General features: G+C 43.0%; 1 protein-coding gene across 6 annotated transcripts in view; it reads right to left on the bottom strand.

Annotated features, from left to right (window-relative positions):
* Positions 1–916: 916 nt before the first annotated feature.
* LOC121613631 (Kv channel-interacting protein 2-like) overlaps positions 917–20,086 on the bottom strand; it is an 85,588-nt gene continuing 66,418 nt past the window's right edge. For 2 of the 6 annotated variants that reach the window (XM_041947148.1, XM_041947146.1), the window contains exons 2-8: positions 2,942–3,066; positions 2,676–2,745; positions 2,194–2,264; positions 1,890–1,997; positions 1,625–1,729; positions 1,444–1,506; positions 917–1,034 (exon numbers count right to left, since the gene is read on the bottom strand). In XM_041947148.1, coding sequence (XP_041803082.1) covers positions 987–1,034; positions 1,444–1,506; positions 1,625–1,729; positions 1,890–1,997; positions 2,194–2,264; positions 2,676–2,745; positions 2,942–3,066 — 590 coding nt within the window. In that variant the 3' untranslated portion in view covers positions 917–986. Of the gene's footprint in view, positions 1,035–1,443; positions 1,507–1,624; positions 1,730–1,889; positions 1,998–2,193; positions 2,265–2,675; positions 2,770–2,932; positions 3,067–3,961; positions 4,065–20,086 lie in introns of all 6 variants that reach the window. The other 4 variants (XM_041947145.1, XM_041947144.1, XM_041947143.1 and 1 more) reach the window with 4 other exon arrangements.

Raw genomic sequence — 20,086 nt, 5'->3', positions numbered from 1 at the left:
AGGTGGGTGTTGTCCCATTCGAGTCTTACATAGGTAAGATGGATGACATCTCTTTCTGTTACACATGCACACACACATACACAAAGGGTGAGGCACCTGTGAATGACTAGGAACAGCAGACAGACAAGCAGACTTTGGAGTATCTCTGTAAATACATAATTGGATATTAGTGACATCATCATGCGATATTGAAATCAGTTCCTCATGGAAAACAACAGGTTTGAACCTCCGAACAACAGGATCGCTTCGACCTCCAATTCGTCAGTTTCCTAAAGGAAGTGTCGTTCTCCTTCTTGTCCGCTAGATGACGGTAGACTCATTTCTATTTTTATGGCTGGGGCGTGAGCAGCCTAGCTGCTCCAGGGAGGTGTTGCCCACATGCACAGAGAGACAGGATCAGATTCACAAATTCAAATCTCAGCCATCACAGGGAAAAGGGGAAATGTGATCTTGGAACAAGGATTGGGGGAAATTTCCTCCCTCTGAGTTCAGCCACTGCAGGCCGACATAGTTCCTCCTTCAGTAATAGTAATAAATAAAAGTTCAAATGAAACAAGTGGGGGGTCATGAGTGCGCCAGTGCCTGTGAGCTCGTTGCTTGCCTCAGTTCTCTGTGTCTCTGGGGTAAAACTAAAGTTCTGCATGATGAAGAAGGGAGCAACTCCAATGTCGCTTGGAGAAATGTCACCGGGGGTCCAGAACAAGGGAGAGGGCTAGTCGGTGCCCTCAGGACTCACTGCTCTCAACAGACACACAAGTACAAGCCTGCAAGTCAGAAGAAACACACACACACACAGACACACACACACACACAGACACATACTCTCTCTCTCTCTCTCTCTCTCTCACACACACACAGACTCTCTCTCTCTTACACACACACACACACACACACACACACACACACACTTTCTCTCTTTCCAATCCTGATTCCTCTTGCACACACACTCCCCTCTCTGGTGCCAGCGTGCTCTCTGGTCCAGGTTCTTAGATGACGTTGTCAAACAGCTGCATGGACTGCATGATGTTCTCATCCTGGACAGAGACAAGAGGTTTGTTACCGTAGCGATTCACTCTCAGCAGAAAGTGAGGAGTAAAGTTTGACACTTTGCAGTATTTCGCTTTCTCGCTGAGAGTTAGATGAGAAGACTGATACCACTTACATGTCAGACTGGCAAGTATGAAGCTAGAGCCAGGAGGCAAATAGCTTAGCTTAGCATGAAGAGGGGGAAACAGCTATCCTGGCTTTGTGCACAGTTAGAAAATCTGCCTACCAGCACCTCTTAAGCAGATATGTTATCTCATCTCGTGGGCTTGCTGTTTCCCCCGACTGTCAAATTGGTTAATTGGTCAATCTTCTCATCCAACTCTCATCAGGACTGCAAATGCGCTAATTCCCAAAAACTATTCTGTTAGGACTTGAAAATCCTTTTTTCTGCCCCACCTTTTTGCATGACTCGATAAACTCCTCTATGGTGACCACCCCGTCTTTATTCCGATCCATTTTCTGTAAAAAAAAAAAAAAAAAAAGCAGCCAAAGATTTTTCTCACTGAAATTTTGTCCATTATCTTCTTTTACAGAACAGCATCAGGAATAATAGAAAGTGAAAACTGTTGAGTTTGACCTGGAAGAAGCTCTCCACATGTTCTCTTGGAGCATCGTCCTGCATAGTGGGGTACGTGTACTTCCCCATCATGTCATAGATGGACTTCATGATGTCTAACATCTCCTGGAAAGTGGAGGACAAAAGGGAGAAAACGCTACGGAGGATGAAGAAATTGTTGGACAACATGACACCAGAAGCGAGAAGAACAAAGGCCATGAGCCCTGAAGCCATTTCAGTAACTCAGAACAACCTAATTACAGTGTGACGCGTGTGTGTGTGTTACCTCTTTGGTGATGCAGCCGTCCTTGTTCAGGTCATAGAGGTTGAACGCCCAGTTTAACCGGTCATTAATGGTCCCTCTCAGGATGATAGACAGGCCAAATACAAAGTCCTGAGATGGAAGGGGAACAGTTTATCGTGTTGGCATTACTTAAATCAAGAAAAATCTTCATTGGAGCAAATAATGGCAGTGGGCAGGTATGTAGAGGGAAAACTACTTATGAGGATACAGCTGTGGTGGCAGGTTTCCCTGGAGCACATGTTTGCTCTTATCTCCAAAAAGAGGCCGATACAAGAATAAAGCTCACCTCGAAACTAACTGAGCCATTCTTGTTCGTGTCGAAGGCTTCAAACAGGAAATGTGCGTACATACTCGAATCTGCAAAGGTGGAGGCTCACAGTTACCCCACGAACCCATGAAACATGAAGCAACGTCTGGACAGCTAGGATTAGCAGTGAGCTAAATATAGCCAAGATATAAGAATCATTTCAAATACAACTGGAGGCGAGTGGTTAACAGTTCATCAACCTAAATATCACCAAATGAAAAATCGCCCGGACTCTTTGCAGTGCACGGACTATAGTTCAGCACAGTGCATTTATAATGAGTTAATTAAGATTTTTTTCCTTGTGATGATGAACAAAACTCTGCAGAATCAAATAAATTAGGTTATTTACACTCTAACCTGAAATGTATGAAGTGAAAGCGGATAGAAAGAGTGGTGTAAATGAGAGTATTATGGCCACAGCTGGAGCTCTTCAGGTTTAGTGGTGGGAGTTGACAACTTACCTCCCTGTGGAAAGAACTGGGAGTAAATGTTCTTAAAGTTCTCCTCATTCACCACACCACTTGGACACTCCTGGGATGATGTGAATTGAGAAAACTCATTAGTTCTCATCTAGCACAGAATATATGAAGATCTATGCGGTAACTTCAGCTCTCAGAGTGATACTGCTCTTAACTCCCATAATGATTTAACAAGAAGCAGACTTTTTTTAGGCTTATTTGTTGACTCCCCCCCCCCGCCTCTCGTTCTCTTCTTCAGCCAGACCTACATTTTTGAAGCCCCTGTAGAGGACTTGCAGCTCCTTCTTGGTAAACTTCGTCTGCTCCTGCAGCTTGTCCATGCTTTCAGGGCGATGACACACAGTGGATAGCTCAAAGTCATCTTCCACGCTGTCTGTGAGAGGGAGAGACCAGCGTGAGCGAGCGTTCATCGTCACGACACCCACACCAACCTCCAGGGTGGCCGTGACCAGGCCAACATATTTCAAGGAAGTCACCAAACTGATATTGAGCTCATCACACAGTCTTACACCACAAAACTTTATTTACAACCATATCAATCATTATTTTAGTAATGCACTGAATCAAAACATGAGAGAAGGCAATCTTCTATATATTATCATGAAGTTACTATGTCAAGAAAATTCCACACATCTTTGATCTGGCATAAGCTTCAGTACTTCATATCACAAAGGAATACATGGTCAGGAAAGCACCTATAAAATGACGGCAGTACAGTAAAGAGGCTGGGGAGAGCCCTACGTACACTGAGGAAGTGACAGAGGTCGGTTAACATGAGTGAAACTGGTAAAGAAGAGACTTTTTAAAAAGGTGTGAGCCACTTTCACAGACAGATATTCCTCATACCGGCCTTACTCCATCTGTTTCGCCACAAATAACAGGCAACTCATAGCATGTGTCATGTAAGTTCTTAGACCTCGAGAACCGAATAGACCTGATTTCACTTTAATCTAGATCAGCCTGGTATCTCTGTTAAAGCACACACACACACACACACACACACACACACACACACACACGTTCCATTGCTCATGAGGACATAACACACTTAAAATCACAAAAACAGGCCTGACCCACGAGCAGCAATAATAGTGTTTCAGAGTTTTCAGGTATGTATGTATGTATGCAGGTTTATGTGTATACTGATTGTTTCAGTGGCTGTGTTCACATGGCTGTGTCCACACAAGTGTCTGAATGAGTCTTCTCCATTCACTACAGGGGCTGGACACATGGAAGGAAGTAGAGATGTATAGAGAGTGAAGGAGCACTTGCTTTGACTGATTGAGGGGGCAGCTGAGGGCTTGCAGCACGGCAGCAGCTTGAGGAATCGCTGCTTTATGGTTTTTTTGCTTTGGCAGGTGGAAGGATTACCTGCAATCACCAACCATAGCACAAAGGTTAGACTGGCGCACACACACACACACACGCAAGTCTGCAGATGTAATTTTGTTTTCACACATGCACACATGCCTGTGAAACCAAAAAACACACTCCATGCAACGGACAGATGCAACAACATACATGCCGTTTAGTCAAATCAGTAATTGCCTGCTGACCTGGCTTAGCAATGGGAGACCACGAGTGCTGCTTTAACAGCAGATATTGCCACACAACAACACAGCGTGATTCCTAGAAACTCACAGTCTCTCCAATCAGACTGGCTCTCGTTTCACAACGCCACTTCAGCAAACTGTTAGAAAAACCAGCAGAGTTTTAATTCCAAACACAAGTCAAACATTAACAGTTTTAATTCACAAACGGCTTAAACAGGGACTTAATTACGCTTCATAGTAGGATATAATTTGCCAGACAAATACCACAAAACCACTCCAACCGGAGCCCATCACGTCTAGCACCACAGTGCCTGCTCATCTCAAAGCAAAGACACTTCATGGTGCCTATTGCCGACTCTGTGTTTCACAGAGTGATAATGACAATCAGATAGAGGACGTAAAACACAGGCGCACACACGAACCCACGTACTTACTCTTGCCTCTTAGTTTCCATGGTAGCAGTCCCCGCACCCCTTTTAACAGGACGCCAGCGGTCTGAGGGATGAAGGCCATGATGGGGTGAAAACCAATAGAGCCGCTGTACCTCCGCTGACTGTCTAACCTCTGTGATGTGTCACCCTGTTGTCTCCCTGCTCCACGCAGCCTCGGGGACTCTGCCCCTCACCGACCCGTGGCTCTGGCGTCATTTGCAGCCAGAACAGTAAGAGCACATTGTCCAGTGGATACCAGATTAATACATCCAGCCGCCTAGCACAGGCCCAGCCTTCTGCCACAGGGTCTGTGCGTGTAAGTGCATTATCTTTTTCCATGTGTACCCAATGGCTGACAATTACACAAAATACCTCAAAACTGTACTGACCCATAGTACTTGAATAACCACCAGTCTGTCTAAGGGATGCATGTAGTTTGAAAATCTGTTGCATAGCACTAGAGATTTTGAGGATGTATCATTTTTAAAGCCCACACCTCTGAGTGTTATTGTGCTACAGATGCATCTTTCTTTCTCTGCGTGTGAGCAGACTAAATTTCTACTGATTGCTCCGAGGGCCTGGGTGGCGACAGGTGAAAAGAGAAGGAAAATCACGATTGCTGCTTCCTCTGCTCTGCGTGGAGGCTGAAATACCTGTGAGAACCACGACAGCCGAACCCACTGGAAACTGTCAGTGCTTAGATATGCTTGTTTTAGGACTGAGGAGCCTTTTCCTTCCTCTCTCTCCATCTCCTATGTTTCTTTCTCTGGGTTTTTTTTTGTTCTTCGCTAGTGATGAAATTTCTTGCTTGTTGTGATGTCTTTGAGTAAATATGCTCCAGCTGTCTTGTCGAAGTCTGTCTTGGAATAGAGTTTTTTGATCTCAGGGGGATTAACCTGATTTTAATACACCCATACACACAGGTACGCCTCCTTGAGGTCCCCTATGTTTGAGAAAACATGTCTTAAAAGCATGTAACAGTACCCCACATTATTACTGTTGGACCCAGGCTTTCACCATGTATATATATTATGAAGTATCTATCTATCTACATCTCTCTCTCTCTCTCCATCTATACAGTACTAAATATGGAAGTTGTATCTAATATTAACAGAATGCTGTGGTTGAAAACAGTCCTTTGTTGAAAACAAGTAGGTTACCGCGCTCACTACGCTATTGAAGTAACATGCGATCAATTTGTTCTCAAGCCTTTGAAGTTAAAATTGTTTTTTGAGTGGCACTGACAATGAGACCAGAAATTCTTTCATTCTGGTCCACGTAGGCGAAAAACTAAAGACTGGATGTCTATTTCTCATCAGGCAGGGAGAAAAAAATGCAACTTTCTGTGTTCTTCAGCTGTTGTGCAGCATTATGACACTCTTACCCAGCGAACCCTGTAGTGAATGTGCAATTAGAGTTCAATAGTTTTCCCCCTGGGGACACTTTACAGACCATCAGAACTCTTCAGGAAACAAGAAAAACTGCTCTATTTTTAGCTTGATGGCAACACAGTTTTTGGCAATATCCAGTGAGTTCAGGAGGAGCTTCGTGTTTTATAGAGCCATGACATCTGAGGATTTTCTCAGGGCGCAAAGAAACCATGTAATACCTCACCTGAAAGTGAAGGCAGCAAACACATTACAGTTCAGAGCCAGGGTGATGCAGTATACCGCTGATGAAGATGCAGGTTGGTGGTGCAGATCACTGAACGCAGCCATGATTACAGATATTTCACAAATATTAGCATAAAATTAGATCTTCCAGACATCCTGCTGGTTCAGTTGGTTTCAAATGAGGCCTGCGACCTTTACCTCATTCATCTTCTCCCACTTCACTCTTTACTGCAGCTATTTAGTATTGTGCTCCCATAAAGTTGGGGGAGGCAAAAATGAAGAGAATGCTCAAAATCAAGAGATTTCCTGACTTTTAGACCCTAGTATGGCTCAAGATCCAAAAGCATTAAATTTTCCATGATGCATCATTTTGTTAGAGATGCATCTTCCAAACTCCTGCTTTTTCATGCAGGCTTTCTATTAAAAATGTGTGGCCTCAAGGTGTCCTGGTGGCCTTTGGATAAGGCGAATTCCATCCAGTTTGATTCCAGTTGCATGTAGTACCCCCCTTTTTCTTGCTGTCTACGCTTAGATAACCCTGATGACATCACCAGGGTTATTTAGTCTTTTCAGACTTTGGAAAGCTCTCCATTCACAGAAGACATGATACTGTACAACTCTTAATGACGAGCAAACTGATGTTGGTGCGCAAAATCGGTGGGGTGCCCCTTTAAGCAAAGACAATGAAGCCTTTAGATGTAGGAAGTGTAGAATGGTGAATTTCAGATATGTCTCTTTCTCAGGACGGATGGGCCCACGTTAAGATGTGGACTTGGATTTCGGAATTGAATTCTTCATTCAAATGTTTTTGTTTGGAAGTTTTGAATCTCCTTTGTGTCATGAATACAGCAAAGTTTTAACATTATACACGGATATTTAAGTTTAGAAAGATATGATTACTTCAGCATTTCAGTCTCAGACAAAACCATACACACATATAAGCACGCACACACACACACACACACACACACACACACACACACACACACACACACACACACACACAGGACCATAAATAGATGTGACAAACATGACAGCTATTTACAGTGAAGAAATTAGGCCAACTACTTTCTGATGTTTAACCCTAATGAACACTTCAGAAACACACACAAACACATATGGAGACACCCCTCAACACCCCCCCAGCCCCCCCCCCCCCCCTCCAGCTGAGTGTTCTCCTCCTAATGTCCCCTCACCATATTCATCATTTCGACTTCTCACTCGGCGCCTCTCTCTTGCTCTCTTACCATTTGTCTTACCTGCCGTGGAAAGGTCGATAAGCCCCAGAAAGTGCATCAGTTTGAGGGAGCTGCAGACCACCAGGAGGATCCCCACAGTCTGCAGCCCCTCCACCTCCCACTTGTCTTGGAAGAACAGATGCATCCTTTCCCACCTTCCTCTCTCTCTCTGTATCTCTCAACAAGAATCTTTCTCTTGCCCCGGGGCAACTACGTTCCCCCCCCTCAGCTCCAACCAGGAATGCACCGTCTTCGTCTCTTCAGTCCCTCCTCTCAGTCTCCCTCTATATGCCGATATTTGGCCATCCTATCTCCGCACGGCTCCCCGCCCGCTTTCCTCACCGAAGGTAGATTGTTATTCTCCTCGTTTCTTCATCTAGAACGGTAAGTGCGTGGCAGCAGGGCTGTCGACTCGCTGCTCCACCCCCGCCGCCTCCGAGGCTGTCAAAGGTTGTTTAAGTTCCAGGTGAAGTTCGGACAATTCATGTGTGTCCTGGCAGGTTGGCGGCAATTGTTTTCTGACTCTCTCTGCTTTTCCAGCTACTGACTCTCAAACTCTCCCTGTACTCTCTGCCTGTCCTCCCTCTCCCTCTCTTTTCTCGCCTTACCTCCGTCACTCTCCTCCTGCTGTGTCCCTCCCCATGTTTAATTGGGTCAGTGATGGGACTGAATGAGGGGAGGAAAGAGGAGGGAGAGGGGGAATGGAAGGAGGGGAAAGGATGGGGGAGTACTACTTGTGGGTTAAGAGGGGAGACGGAGCGGGGGGACATACAGAAGACAGATGGGAAGAATGAATTGGGAGATGATGTAAGAAGAGAGGTGGGGAAAGGAGGGGCATGATGGAATGGAAGGGAGGAAATAATGGCAACCAGGGAGGACTGAATCCAAAAACAAATGATAAAAACAAAAAGTAGGGGATAAATGAAGGACAAAATTAGGAGAAGACGCAGAGAACGACTAACGGAGAGGAGGAGGGAGGCCGTGACGACAGAGAGGCGAAGCGCCTGACCCAGCGGCTACTGTGGACAGACTCACAGATGTGGCAATCTCCCCTGAGCGTAAAACACGTGCACGCACAAACACGCTGCCCGGAGGTGAAATCTGGCTATAACATGTACTGCATATGCAATCCAGCACAGGGGGGGGGACATTTCAGTTGGGATGGGATACATGTGATGTCACATCTGGCACACTGACATCCTACCACAGACACACAATCTCTAAAGAACTGGAACAGAGAAACTAAACAAAATAGGATCTAGGAGGGTGGAATCTTTTTTAGGCTTCCTGTATGGGATTCAACAACATGTATGGGAGGGGGTCATGTGTAGGATGACAGATTTAGCCCTTTTAACCTTTCAGTGCAGCAGGAAACAAAGGTGGCATTACGCTAAATGCAACAGGATACAGCCCTCTTAGCCCATAATGTTGAGGAAATTATCATTCTAAGCAGGATGTGATGAGCTCCACATCGGTTTTTACCCTGATCCCTACCTTATCACTGTTAATGAACGACACACGTTAAACACAGTTTCTTTGTCAGTGTCATTATGAAAAATAAGTTTTTTTCTGTTGGCAGTTTCAGTCATTAGGTCATTTTTAGTGCCACCGCGACCTCTGGCCTTATATCCTTCACAGAAATGATTCTAATGATTTCCTTGAAGTGAGGTATACAGGTTTTAAATCTGGGGAAAAGTAGACTAGTACTGGAATTGCAAAAAGCCCTTCAACATAAACACCAAATACAGTACATTGTCCATCCAGAACGGCACGTTTTCTAATTTGATGGCCCTCCCTACAGAATGACATCATTTGTCTGCCGCCCACCTCCCCACAACCACTGTAGAAGAGGTGTGTTTAGGTTTAAGCACAAAAACAAGTTGTTCAGGGTTTGGGAAAGAGTATAGTTTTGGTGCAAATTATTTAGTTAAGGTAAGGGTAGTTTCCAGCTCATGGCTAAAAGACAGAATGTGGACTTTTGGAACAATGGTCATGTGACTCACGGCCTGACCTTTTGTTAAGCCACCCATCCACCCTGACTTCCTCCCTTTGTAGACTTTGTGTGTCTGTATCAATGTTGTGCTACTTTGTGACTCCTTCAACAGGACTTTAAAAAAAAAACAAAACTAGTGCTGCTTTGTCGCTCAAACGTGAATATATGTTGTTTTGGGGCATTTGCCGACATGACTGATGCTTTTGTTCTTCTCGGGAGGACGGTGTCTGGAATTGGTATTGGGGAGAGAAAAAGTTGGATCAGTGCATCCCTAAATAAGAAATGGCTAGACTTCAACAAAAGTGGAAAGTGACACCCCTTGGCTTCAAAGTCCTCCATCACTTTCATCCTCCACTCAACGTTCAATACCACCCTCTTATCAAAAACTCGAAGCGAGTGATCTACAGGAAACTGAGGGTGGAGACAGGGAATATTTAAGTCCATAGCACTTTAAAAGCACCATTCTGTCGTGCAGATTGTATATATGCATGCGTCTGTCTGTGCCTGCGAGCTGGTCGGCTCACCGCCAGACAGAAAGAGACCAGGAGATGGAGAGGGAAGCTGAGGGAGACGGGGAGGTTTACAGAGGGCTTGATCTGTCTCTCATGTGATTAATGATTCTCAGAGTCAAAATGAGACCTAGAGCCGCAGTACAGCCGCCGAGCCTCGGGGAGCACACAACTTAGAGCAGCCTTGTGAGACTGAACCACCGACACTTAATCAGAGGCAGATTCGTGCTCTTTCGTAAACAAAACGGCTCTAAGTGTGCAATCGTCAATCACTGTCATTTAATGTGAGAGTAAACTGCGGCAGTCGAGCGCTCAAAATACAATAAGGGAGACATAAAAGGGCTTCTAATGGCACTAAAGAATCAGACATTATCACAAACGGGCCTTTACAATCATGTAAATTGGGATTAATAAAGAGAACATAATTGAGAAAAATGGTCATTAACTGAATAAATGAAATGAATTACTTCACAGCTGGTTGTCTGGAGAGATATCTCATCTACATAAAGCATTTCATTACACTATATTTTGCATGCATTTACAGGCACGAGTAATTAAACAGGCTACATAAATTCCTAAAAGTGACACATTCAGGCCAGTAAATTCTCAAACGCAGTCTGCAGCGAGAGAATCAGATCAAGGATCAAAGTGTGAGAGATTAAGGCTGGTCGTGCCGATCTGTCATTACCGCTTAGATAAAGCATTTGGAGATCTGTCATATACCGAGACAGAAATGCAAGATCAATATATTGCAAATGAACAAAAACACTGTGACGGCTCTCTGATTGCAGGAATATCGTAAGCCACTGACTTCTGAACTTGCCACTGTTGTTGCGGTTGCTTCTAATAATGGTAACATAAATTTGAGCTGACTTCACTGATTGCAGCCCTATGTGCATTGATTTGTTGACTTGCGGGTCAAAAGACGTCTAGACGTGTAGGTTACTGTAACATTTCAGCGGGATAAATTTGGTTGAGAGGTCATCAAGGTTACACTTAAGCTCTGTTTCATTTCAATGACCACACATGTCGGCATTCATTAGGGGCTGCTTCAAACTGAAATACGGTCATGCTTTTGGAATGGAAATGATGTAATCTACATGTGAGACTGGGGTTTGGCACAGTAGTGCTTTGAGCTAAATGCTAATGTGTACACAATGCTAACATGGTGATGCTGGCATTGAGACTAATTACAACTTTGAACAAATGATGGCGCTATATGAAAAGTAAAGGAATCATAAAGAACAATTCATCCTGAAGGGAATGCAAACGTTCATGGCGGTCCATTCAATGACTGTGTAGATGTTTGACTTAAAAGCACATATGTGAACCTCATGGTGGCGCTAGAGGAAAAGTCAGGAGTTCATCAAAGTCATTAGGAGACATTTCCTGGGGTGCATGAATATCTATGCAACATTTCATGGCAATCTATTGAGACAAACCGACACTGCAATCCCTGCAAACCCATTAGCAAGACTAAAAATCAACCAAACACAGCATCTACACATCTTTAGACTTGCTAATCACCAAATATGTGACACTGGGAAGCTTCTGTTGATATCAAAATTAGGTAAAAACATTGCTCATAGAAAATTTTGCTAGCTAGAATTATTTAGTTGGAAATTGTGAGTGTGCTTGATTCCTAATTAGCAGCGGTTAACAGAAACTAAACAGCTTCCAGAAAAGCTCCTCAGACGCTCTTCCCCCTTGACCTCTACTCCTCTCTTGTGAGGGCAGTGAGGTTCCTTCATGGTGAGAAATCACAGATGAACCACAGGAGCTTATTTTAGACTTAACTATTATGCGGCCAGGAAAACGACATCTGTAATCCATCCGAAGAGATGTCCAATATTAAAATAATGATGGACATTCAGTAGCCTGAATGCTCGTCTATGGTAGATGTTGACACCTTTATACACACACACACACACACACACACACACACACACACACACACACACACACACACACACACACACTCAGATTGGAATAAAATGTAACGTTAATCAGTCTTAGTTGATTAGTCTCTCTGAGGCATATTTTGCCTGAAGCCAGACACAGAGTAATTGAAATACCTCCATATTTAGATGTCTACCTGGGCAATTATTCCTCTCAAAACTGATTAAAATGTCTAAGAGAGAGAGAGGGGTGTGTGTGTGTGTGTGTGTGTGTGTGTGTGTGTGTGTGTGTATGCGTGCAGCGAAGGAGACACAGAGGAGGTCATTGACAAATGGTGCTCAAAATTGGGTGGTGTATTTCCAATTAGATAAGTGAAAGCAGAGATCCATTTGCATAGATCATTAGCTTTTGAGGATATTTTTAAAACTGTGATGTGGGACAAAAACAGATTCATTCTACTGAGGCCGAATCCTTTCAGTATAAACTTCAGAGGTGCTAATGAACAGATTTCTTTAGAAAATGCACACAATCAGGTGAGACGGAGAGATCAGAGAGGTTCTCTCATTTGAGACGTAATGGATTATTTCTGTGTACAGAAACATCATCTATACTGAAATTAGATTATTTGTGACTTGCGACCATTTACAACCATAATCAACAACTTAAAACCAAATAAATGTTCGTTTTAGAAAATAAGACAAGCATTATGACAGTCAAAGATATTAATTTGGAATTTTTTTGTAATAATTTTAAATGAATCATACTGACCCGAAACAGAGCATAATTTATGTTTTTGTCCGTCCTTATTGGTTAACATTAGACTTTTTCTCATGCAGAAACTAAATGACATGTTTATAAAATTTCCCAGAAATTCCCAAATTCTCTGTAATGACCTAAAAGTTGTTCTCAACACTGGGTGTGACACAAAATAAGATTTTTCTTCTTTTTTTAGGCTGGAACACACGGCTGAACACCTCTGACCTTCTCTAACTCGTACTGCAGTAATTAACTTTTCCACCTGAAGAGGGCAGTGCAACCAAAGACATTTGGCTAGCAACCCTACACAAAAGTGCAGTTCACCTCTAGCTATTCTGTCTGGCTCTCTGTTATTGTCCTTCATTAAAATTCACCTCCAGAGACCCGACTAACCGTGTGAGCCTAATGAAAGATCACAAGCCATTAACAATTTCCAACACACACACACACACACACACACACACACACACACACACACACACACACACACACACACACACACACACACAAAACACTGAGAGGGATAGTAACACTCTTGTTTGCTATTGCGACAGTGTTTCAGATCAAACTATAGCAGACAAAAGCATGAAAAGCTGTTAGACTTTGAACCTTCTTTTCTGGCACCTAACTGCATTTATGCCTTTCAAAATGCATCCTGTGTTTTTGAGTGGTATGAAGCAGTCAATCTATATTGGGTTTGCATTGCTCACAACAGTCCTCTAAACTAATTTCCATCAAATCATAAACACTCTGCTCTTTCCTGCCAGGAGCCAAATCAGGTAAGCATCCTGAGCGGATCGATACTGCAGGGAAAAAGGAAAAAAAAAAACCAACCTTCTCAGCTCTCTGAAGTCTTGCTTTCATCTGTTGAAAGATGTTTGTAAGAAGACCACTACAACAAATCTTAAAGGGAAATTACTGTCATGGCAATTGTATTACAGAGCAATCTAACACCGTTTTCCAGCCAAAGAAAACATTACGATATTGGAACAAAAGACAGGGAAACATTGAACATAGAGTAAAACTCAACCAGCCGGCAGCAGCGCACAGGAAAGTTACCCTAAATGCTTATTGGGATCCAGCCATGAATGAAGATCAAACTGACAGTTAAATCAATGGAAGAATGACAGCAGCCTGTAGCCTCCCTCTGTTGTTGTAAAACAGGGTGAATAATAGCCACTGTCTGCCCGACATAAATGTTTTATCCTGGTGAATCCTGCTGCAAGGCTTGTGTGCCCTTGTTACTGCTGTGTGTGTGTGTGTGTGTGTGTGTATGAGAGAGAGAGATACAACTACATAACAACAACAAAAAAAACCCCACTTTGCTTGTGCCTGTCGTCTCTGTGGGTCTGCACATTTACACATTACTATATTAGAACATCCTTATTCTTATTAGTCATGAAATGGCTTTATGGGAACAGCAGAGCCAGTGTTGGGCTGTCTGAGGGACAGGGCAGCGAGGCACCGGGGAACAAAAAGTCATGATTCATTCATAGTAAAAACAGCTCCAAACCCTGGTAAAGATTAAAATCAGTTTATCATGTCAGTCAGATTTAAATTATAACCATTTATGGAATGTAGGGCAGCTTATGGGGCACTGCACTGTGCAAAAAGCATTACTTATGTATGACCACAGCATAGCACACCTATCGTACGTGAAGTAAAGTTCAAGTGAAAGCTCTGCATTCAAAATGTTAGTGCAGAAGTATGAGCATCAAAATATAAAGTACCAAAAGTACTTTTTTGTACTGTGCAGAATGCAAGCACTATGTATTATGCAGAGTGACCCCTGTCAGAATAATGCAGTATATATTATATAATAGCAAGCATCGCTTTAAGGTTGCAGCTGTGTTGCGGGGCTCATTTTAATTACTTTTAATACTGGGCGACATAATCAATAACAATACATCATAATGCATTTATTAATAATGCTTTGTATTAAAAAAGAAAATGAACGCCTGTATTTTGTTCCGGCTTCCTGTCTGTTTCAGGACTGAGTTAAAGATTAAGATCTTAAATGTGCAGAAGTCCAGTCAGAGCACCGAGGTCGACCAGCCAGAGGCTTTCAGACCTGTTTTCCTTGGCGTTCAGTTTAATTTGACACCATGACTTCATCTTCATCATTGAGAGACCATTTTCAATTTCTATTTTGCTATGTTTATTGTTCTTCTTTATTCTTACTTGTTATTTATGTCTATATTCATATTTGATATGATTAATGGATTTAATAAATAATAAATCATGTGTGGCTATAACTAAATTGTCTCGGAGCAGAGGCATGAAGAAGCAGAAATACTCAAGTAAAGTACCTCAAAATTGTACTTAAATATAGAACTTGAATAAATGTACTTATTTCACACAAACAACAAGCAATATCTATAGGCACTGCTGGTCATCCTAAAAAATGCTGATAGACTTTACATATTCAGGCTTCACACGATCCTTTTAGGCGTTGCTGCTTTGGTCTCGCTACAGCTACATATTCGTTCTATTCTGCCATATATGTGTAATATAAATATGTAATATGATTTGGTCCTATGCCTGCAATTTGCTGGATCATCATACACAGAAAATCAAGTGTGACATTCAAAACTGCCGAAACATTTATGGGTTAAGCTGCATTCAGGAAAAGCTCTTCAGACACAAGGCTAAGCTGTGTTAATGCAAATCTGTCAAACTATAATATGTTAGCAACGGATATTTTCAAGGACAGGTCTGTGTGTGTGTGTGTGTGTGTGTGTGTGTGTGTGTGTGTGTGTGTGTGTGAATTTTTCAGTTTATTCTCAATGTTATCATCTTTCTGCAGACGTGTGTCAGAGGAAGAGCAGCTGAACGTCAACAACTTCTGTTCTTTTATCCACAGAGCACCTGCCATACAAATACCACTCGCTCTCTCTCACACACTCACACACACATACACACACATACACACACACAGCTATAATCATATTGAGGGAAGGAGAGCCAGAGGAAAGAAGCAGACAGATACAGACAGAAGAGAGGGAAGTGGGGAGAGAGGGATGGCAGAGGATGGAGAGTTGTGTATTAAATATCCTCTGTCTGATCCTCCTGTGTCCCGTGCTCTCATCCTCTAGCTGGCCAGCCATCAGAGGGCCAGATAGAGAGAAAGAGCCTCAGACAAGGACGACAAGGACAGTCTCCCCCACACTCACTGCAGTTTTATTACTTTTTATAAAGTTTGCCACAACCAGGGCACTTGTTGTCCAAGCCGCTGATGGAAGCTACAGCCTCTGTGCACCTGCCCTTGTTTTACCTTTCTCCAAAAGAGTGGAATCATGACACCTTGGCTGGTAATTGAAAAACAACAATTCATTTTTGTAAAAATCCTAAGCCTTCAGGTGACATTTCTTATTTGTTTTGAGGCTGAGGCACGACTAGGTGGCTATAGAATAACACTAGATTTGACAGCTATAATGTGTTCAGAAGCCTGCAGAGTGTGTAGCTGACTCTAAATGGGCAGCAAACACACTCACATGCACTCACACACAAACACTGCATCCCCCATTAGCGTGTCTATCTATTGAAGGGCAATTACAATGAGGGTGTGCGTGCCTGTGACATAAATAGGTCCTCTGTTGACCGCCAAGCAATTTACCTGCACTTATCCCCCTCCCTCATACTGTCTCATTCCCTCACACACACATGCACACATGCACACACACACACACACACACTGTGCTGATCATAGCAAAATAACCTCTTAAGCAAGAAAAATGATTTGCTGAGCCTTATTATATTGTGTATTATACAGCAAAAGGATGCTGCTCCATGATGGAACTGAAAGTTGGGTGCTTGCCATAGACACACAAATATGCACGCACACACACATGCACACACATCATTATGGTGTAATACTAAACAACACAGCATTTTCAATGAGGACAATCATGTTTGTCTAATTCATGAATGAATTGCAGGAAATTTTTTACTTCATCCACAGGCTCTCCAGTTCAAGCAGACTTTTTAAAGAAAGGCACAGTGACACAGACGTACAAGCAGCGCTTTGCAAACATCAGAATGCTAACATGCTCACAAAGAGAATGCTAACATCATGATTGGTACGTATGTTAAGCTTAGTGTGTTAGCATGCTAACATTCACTAAGAAGCACTAAAAACATATCAGTTTTGCAGGTATTTGGTAGTAAACTGAAATATTGGACAAATCAAAAATTGGACCTGATTATGACAGGGGAAAGGTCAGGGGATCACCAGAGTTGGGGAACATGAATCCATCCTATTGTTTAGATATTTCAGTAAAAAACAAAAATGCCACCCTCAAAAGTCAAGAGGTCAGCAAGTCATCAGGCTTCATCTTCTTGGGACCAAACTGACTGATCCATACAGTAGATTTTGAGAGTTTATTAAAATGTGACTGGTGGCACTACAGCAAAGCCAGATGATGGTTACAATTTATCCTGTAAGGACCTTGAACATCTGTATCAAATTTCATGGCAATTCATCCAATCGTTGAATTGAATCCCCGGACCACAGTGATGGACTGAATGACAGACACTGCATGTTCATAGATCAAAGCTGCTAGCATGGCAACAATTTTACTTATGATAAAATCAATTAGGTTCCTCCACTGACAATCTCTGTATATGATAAAGACATACATCAGTCAAACAACAGACAACAGTCTGCTCTATTGCATTGCAGGTGGAGCAATGACTGCAATGTCTTTATGATCAAAAACAGCGTAATTCCAGAATCTATATTCTTGATATTCCGTATTGGCCGATGCCCTCATGCAATATCCCGGAGTCCAGATCCCTGGATCTGTCCTCGGATCCTTCACAGGACTCTAAACTAAACAATATTCACATTGTTTCTCAACCGTGTGCCACAGAATCATAAACTCACATCAAATTTCCCGGGGCCTGATGTAAACGAAACAGGAGGAGCAAGGTAAAACATCACTGTGAAACGTAGAGGATTCGATTCTGGAGGCTCGTTTGACGTATGGCTCACGTCCCGCTGCTAAATCAGATATGAGATGATATGAAGGCAAGGAGACACATAACACTATCAAAAGCCTTTTGGAAGTGATGAAGCAGCACTGGAACATGTCCCTGACATCCAGGACGTCATCAAACTCACCGCTAGCTCAATTTATTCTAAAATCAGAGGCTGAAAGAGACTGTGGTGCATATGGCAAGATGCCATAACTTTCATGCCCGTGAGTGACCAGGAGCTTCACAGCTCACTGCAGCACATGGAACAGGTGGGAGAAAATAAAACGAGGTATTTGTGCCTGGCAAACACTTGGGCAGAGGTTTCATGCGTATCTTTAGTGAATTAAAGTCAACAAATTCTATCCAGGGAATGTTTTTAGAGGGAAAGTGGAGGAAACCGCTGTGTTGTTACAAACTCCTTTCTCAGGCACGCCGCCATCCAGCTCAGGCCAGAATATCCCATCGTACAAATCTTCAGTTTCCACCTCATAAGCTTCTAAAGAACACGCTCCAGCCATTAGCCATTAGCTTTAAATCTATCAGAGCCTTGTAAACCTCAGTGCACCCCGCAGATAGTTTGTGGATCTTCTTCACACACATGCAGCTCTGTCTCTTTTTTCCTCCCTTTTTCACTTTCTGAAGTGATCACACAACTATGTGCCTGCCGTGTGTGCATGTGTGTGTGTGTGTGTGTGTGTGCGTGCGTGCGTGCGTGTTTAATCAGCGGAAGGTCAGCAGCACAGCTCATTAAAGTAATGGGAGTCTCACAGTCTCTTTATTTTACTTGTCTCGCTCTGTGTCACCAGAAAATGACTCAGTATGAGTCTGGCAAGATGAATCTGGCAAGAGCAAGAGGAGAGGGCATTTCAACCACAATTAATATTATATCTGTTTTGTTTTTTTCCCTCTTTCCATTGGTGGAAAATCAGAGATGCACCTTTCAACTACCGTCCAACAATTCCTCAGTTTTCTGTTATTTTTGTCATGCAAAAACTAAAGGGGGTGTGCACACACAACCGGCAACCAGCTACTAACTGCTGTCAAGTCAACTGACGTCACAGGTCGATATCCTGCGAGAGAAGTAAATGAAAGACACACAGGCAGCCAACACAAGACTCCACTATAACAGTAGAAAGGTCAGGCAGAATGAAAGAGTGTGTCACAGAGGAGTGAAGCAAGGGATTAATATGAAGGAGGGCAGACTACAAATGAGTGGAAGTGAAGATGTGTCAGCTTTGCACAAGAACATGGCCGAGATAGATTAACTGAGTGATCACATTGTCAATACGTTGTATATATGTTGCTGTCCATGTGAAAAAAGCACACGTACTAGCGAGGCATGCACATTTGAAATGGCCTTACACTGGGTGTGCATTGGTTCCAAGCCCCCCAGTGAGCACTTGATTCTGCAGATAGTCTGAGTAATAAAGTTGTTCTGCCATCTGGACTAAGTTCCTCCATTAAAGAGAAAATTCATTAGCTTAAGTACTCACAGGGGAGCTGGCACACACACACATACACTTATTATGTCTGCCATTTTCCATAAAGAATGGTCGAAATATGCTGAAGAATGACGCTCAGAGTATAATGAGAGTATAAATGGAGCCTCCAGTGTGTATGTGTGTGTGTTTGTGTGTGCATATGCAGACTGCATTAGCATAGACTATAGGTTTTTAAGAGGAACTTTTTTTCATGAGATGACGGAGCTGTTGGCACACCTTGACTACTGGGTGAAGTCCAGCAGGTGCATCAGGGATGGAGGCTGTCTCTTATAGTGTGGCATCCAGAAGAATCTACAAGAGCAAATTCAACTATGCAGTGTTTTTAACGAAACTGCATGTCTGCCTCGTGCATCGTGATCCAAAATGAGAGGAGAAGTGCTTGATTCTTTTCATGAGAGGAAAACATTAGACCCCGTCAGAGTGCCACTGTTACCAGACGTCCAGAGCGTACAGGACACTCTGGGAAATGAGCAGAGGGGGGAAAAAAAACAAATGAAAAAAAACAAAAAAAGCAATGAAGATAAGAATCCCATCTTTCCTGTTGTCAGTAAGAGAGAAGAGATAAACGAGTGTGAACAAGGTAAGGCAGATTGGACTAAGGGGAGACAAAACATGGGTCATCCAGATAAGACAGGCCAAACAAGGCCTTGTGTAGTGTTGACAGCTCCTGGGGGTGAGCCAGGGCAGGACGAGGACCTCTTCAATCAACCCTTCATTCACAAGCTATTGCATAAAAGCATCATTCGATAAATACTTCATTTTGTTATAGGGAAACATTAAATCTGTGCACTGACCTCCTAATTTGGAGCATGGTCGACTACTGATTTACCTGAGATTCATGAGGGGTTTCTAGAAGGCTCTGTCTCTTTCACGTCGCACTGATGTGACATCGAGTGAAAAACTTTACAGCACATACAGAACA

Source organism: Chelmon rostratus, chromosome 11 (assembly GCF_017976325.1).
Source record: "Chelmon rostratus isolate fCheRos1 chromosome 11, fCheRos1.pri, whole genome shotgun sequence".
NCBI classification, from domain to species: Eukaryota; Metazoa; Chordata; class Actinopteri; order Chaetodontiformes; family Chaetodontidae; genus Chelmon; species Chelmon rostratus.
The sequence above is the reverse complement of the archived record's forward strand: the minus strand, read 5'-3'. Positions and strand labels throughout refer to the sequence as shown.